This window comes from Alnus glutinosa, chromosome 1 (assembly GCF_958979055.1).
Source record: "Alnus glutinosa chromosome 1, dhAlnGlut1.1, whole genome shotgun sequence".
Taxonomy (NCBI): Eukaryota; Viridiplantae; Streptophyta; class Magnoliopsida; order Fagales; family Betulaceae; genus Alnus; species Alnus glutinosa.
The window spans coordinates 48,004,898-48,009,436 of record NC_084886.1 but is presented as its reverse complement, the minus strand read 5'-3'; the positions used below and the strand labels follow the sequence as shown (position 1 = coordinate 48,009,436).

The 4,539-nt window shown below is 33.2% G+C and overlaps 1 protein-coding gene across 1 annotated transcript; it reads left to right on the top strand.

Moving 5' to 3' along the window:
- The first annotated feature begins 1,378 nt into the window (after positions 1-1,378).
- LOC133861009 (uncharacterized) lies at positions 1,379-3,879 on the top strand. Its single transcript, XM_062296705.1, has 2 exons — positions 1,379-2,579; positions 2,627-3,879. The coding sequence occupies exons 1-2, from the start codon at positions 1,379-1,381 to the stop codon at positions 3,877-3,879; spliced, it is 2,454 nt and encodes an 817-aa protein (XP_062152689.1).
- Positions 3,880-4,539: the final 660 nt, after the last annotated feature.

The following is a 4,539-nucleotide window of genomic DNA, read 5'->3' as shown; positions in this document are numbered from 1 at the left end:
TTGGTTTTCCATCTAAAATTTTGGATTAACTTTGAAAGATTTCCAATCTTTCAAATAAATGCACATAAGAGATACACAATAGTTTTCATAATTATTTGAAATACCCAAAATAATGAATATATTTATTTATTCATTCATTTTAAATAAGTCTAACATTATGTTGGATAGAGGAATGCTAGAGCATCTTCTGGTGTTCTCCTAATGTTCTTCTGGAATGGTATAGATGTAATTTTTTAATTACATCTATGCCAATCCAGGAGAACACCAGGAGATGCTCTAACATTTCTCATGTTGGCAATGGCGGACTAGCGTTGGGGCCAGCAGGGGCCGTGGCCCCTGCTGGCTCCTGAAAAAAAAAAAAAAAAAAAAAAAAAAAAAAAAAAAAAAAAAAAATTTACTATACTAAGTTCTAAGGTTAATTCAAACTTGGCCCCACCATAATCATCATTACTATCCAATAGCTTTTTTTTTTTTTTTTTTTTTTTTTTTTTTTTTTTTTTTTTTTTAAGGGGCCCACAGCATGGTTTTTTCAATCTGGAATCAGTTCATTGCTTACACAGTTACACTCCATCAGTCGCTTCATCAATCCACAGCCCATCTCACCTGCTGCCTTGCAGGCTGCAGTACATCAAGCACGCACGGCTCAAGAAATGAAATGATAGAAGAGAAAAAAAAAAAAAAAACAAAAAAAGAACGAAAGAACGAACAAACGAACGAAAAAAAAAAAAAAAAAAAGAAAAGCCTGCACTGTGCCACTGCTGGTGACTGCCGACTGGTGAGTACCGTGAGTTTTGTGGCTGTGGACCTGTGGACCTATGGTGGAAAAAGGAGTTGAAGTGAAAGTGTGAAAGTGTGAAACTCAGAAATTTTGAAGTGTGGAAGTTGACATTTTTTTGAGGTATTTTTTTTAGTGTTCAATGAGTATGAAAAACTTTTTTCTCTTTTTTTTTTTTTTAAAAAAAAAAGGTTAGTTTTGAGGTTTGGCTAATTTGCAGGTGTTGAAGTCTTGAAGAGCATAAGAAGGAAGAGGACAAGAGGTTTTTCATTATTTTTGGGCATTACTTCTCTATTATACTTGTGCTGATCTTGTGACTTTTGTCTACAAGGTAATTTCTCTATTCAAATTTTCAGAATATTTTTTGGTTTTGGGTTATTTATGAAATTATCAATGATGCTAGTTTTGAAGTTTTTAGTTTTTCATATTATTATTTTTAGTTTAGTGTTATATAGACTCTTGTTTTTTTTGGCCTTTTTATTTTAGTTTGTATGATTGTTACTTGTTAGACTCTGATAATTTTTTTTTGTTTTGTTTTGTTTGATAGTTTGATTGTATCTTATGGGGTTGTAATTTAATTTGGAAAATTTAGGTTCATCAAGCATGTCAAAGTTTAAAACTATCGAGTCATTCTTCAAAAGAAAAGAAGTTGATGTTCCAGAAAGTAATCCACCATTGAATTTTAATGCTGAAACTTCAAATCTCAAAGAACGTCCTCTTAAATCTCAAAGGATTGAAGTTGAAGAACATCCTTATGAATCTCTAATTGTGGAAGCTCAAGAGATTCCTTTTAAATCCTCCACGCTTAATGTTAACGAAGTTGATGGTTTTTCTATAGAACGGGATCCAGGAAAACGTCCTTCGATGTGGGACTATCCAGTCAATCGACGTGATGAAATAAGAATGGCTTATTTGAAAGCACGTCCATATCAAATTTTGCGTCAAGACTATCCATTTTCTGGACCAGAAAATCATCCCCGTCGTTTTCAAGCTTCATGGTTTACACAATTTTCATCTTGGCTTGAGTATTCTCCTACTACGGATGCCGCATATTGTCTACCATGTTATCTTTTTACAATGAAACTAGTTGGACGTCATGGATGGGATGTATTTATCACCAAGGGATTTAGAAATTGGAAAAAGGTTCACGATGGAAAGAAATGTGCCTTTTTGACTCATATTGGAGAGGATCTTTGTTCACCCCATAATAATGCTGTGAAATCTTGTGAGGATTTAAAACAACAATCACAGCATATCGATAAATTATTGAATGCACAAAGTACTGAACAAATTCAAAATAATCGATTACGTGTAAAAACTTCTATTGATGTTGTTCGGTGGCTTGCATTTCAAGGATGTGCTTTTAGAGGTCATGATGAGATTCTTGATTCAAAAAATCGAGATAATTTTCTTGAGATGATTAAAATTTTGGCATCATATAATGAAAAAGTTGCAACAGTTGTTTTGGAAAATGCTCCTAAATCTGCAAAGTATACTTCACATAGAATTCAAAAGGAGATTTTGCAAGTCATGGCAAGTAAAGTGCGAGATAAAATTCGTAAAGATATTGGAGACTCTAAATTTTGTATTATTGTTGATGAAGCACGAGATGAGTCTAAAAGAGAACAAATAGCTATTGTTTTGAGATTTGTTGACAAATATGGTTTTATACAAGAACGCTTCTTTGATCTTGTTCATGTTAAAGATACATCGGCATTGACTCTCAAGAATAAAATATCTGATGTTCTTTCTCATCATGGACTTGACATTCAAAATATTTGTGGACAAGGATATGATGGTGCTAGCAATATGCGTGGTGAATGGAAGGATTGCAGGCATGATTTCTTAATGATTGTCCTTATGCATACTATGTTCATTGTTTTGCTCACCGATTGCAATTAGCATTAGTTGCTGCATCTAGAGAAGTGGTTTCTGTTCATGAGTTCTTCACAAATTTGAATTTCATTATCAATATGGTTGGTGCTTCATGTAAACGTCACGATCAACTACAAGCTGCTCAAGCAGAAAAAATTGCACATATGCGAGCTATTGGTGATCTTGAAACTGGAAAAGGAACTAACCAAATTGGCACTTTGAAACGAGCTGGTGATACTCGTTGGGGTTCTCATTATAATTCTATTTGCAGCCTAATAAATATGTTTGATGCTACTTGTTCAGTGCTTGAAATAATAAGAAGAGAAGGAGCTAATTACTCTCAACGGGGAGATACTAATGCTGCTTATAAAATGATAACATCCTTCGAATTCATTTTTATTTTACATTTGATGAAGGAAATTATGGGTATCACTGATGTTCTTTGTCAAGCTTTGCAGCAAAAATCTCAAGACATTTTGAATGCTATTAATTCAGTTTCTACTGCAAAAAAGCTTATCCAAAAGCTGAGAGATGATGATTGGGAGAAATTGCTTGAGAGCATTGTCTCTTTCTCCAAGAAATTTGAAATTGACATCCCAGACTTGAGTGCTCATTATATTGAAGGTCGAGGTCGTAATCAACGGAATCACATTACAGTGGAGCATTATTATCATTTTGACATATTCAATGCTGCTATAGACTTTCAACTGCAAGAGCTTAATTGTAGGTTTGGTGAAAGGGCAGTCAGACTTTTGACACTTAGCTCAGCTTTGGATCCAAAGGATGGTTATAAATCATTTAAAATTGATGATATATGTAGTCTTGCAGAGGTGTATTATCCTCTTGATTTTTCTGAGCAAGAGAAAATTAATTTGGAATTCCAGTTGAAGTATTTTGAGCTTGATGTGCATAATGATTTGAAGTTGCAAAATTTGTCTTCTGTTGCAGAATTATGTCAAGGATTGGTAGAGACAGGAAAATCAAAGACATACTATCTTATTGATAGATTGATTCGTCTTGTTTTGACTCTTCCAGTGTCTACAGCGACTACCGAACGAGCATTCTCAGCTATGAAAATTGTTAAAACAAGACTTCACAACAAAATGAAAGATGAATTTCTTGCAAATAGTTTAGTTGTGTATATTGAAAGGGAAATTGCTGAGAGCTTCAATTTAGATTCGATACTTGATGATTTTGTTTCTCTAAAAGGACGTAAACTAGGTTTTTGAACACTTTATATTTCTGTCTTTTTGTACTAGTGCCAACATGTTTTTGTTGCTAATATATTAATTTTGGCACAGATTATAATGAATTTTTATAATATACTTTTGTGATACATATTGTGTGACAAATTATTCAATTTCTATTTTAAATTATATTTATTGGCCCCTGCAATGTCAGTTACCTGGGTTCGCCACTGCATGTTGGATATATTGGTCTAACATGAAAGCCCATGTGGGTGTATGTATGTTACAAATTTGGTGATCGAGTTCCGCTAGCTGTTTGATACGAGCTCGAGTAACCAAGAGAGAATATAAAAAGGGTGAGGGTTTCACAAGGGAGAAAACTTGAGAACTGAGACGGGTTTGGGGTTTTCAAGGTTTTATTTTGAGAAATTATGTCACGATCTCCTCTTTTTTTTTTTATTTAAAAAAAAAAAATTGATTTCTTTTACACATGACTAAAACTAAGTTCCATCGAAACACATTCATTCTCATTAAATGCATGTCGAATCTCACCTATTCACATTCTTCTATTCAATCTATGTAGAGTTTTTAATATAATTTTGATTCAATTCCAATTATATATGACATATTTTATCACAAAATCAAGGAATGAGAATAATTATTTAATTTCATACTCTTTTATGAGTGTTTTCCAACTTCCTG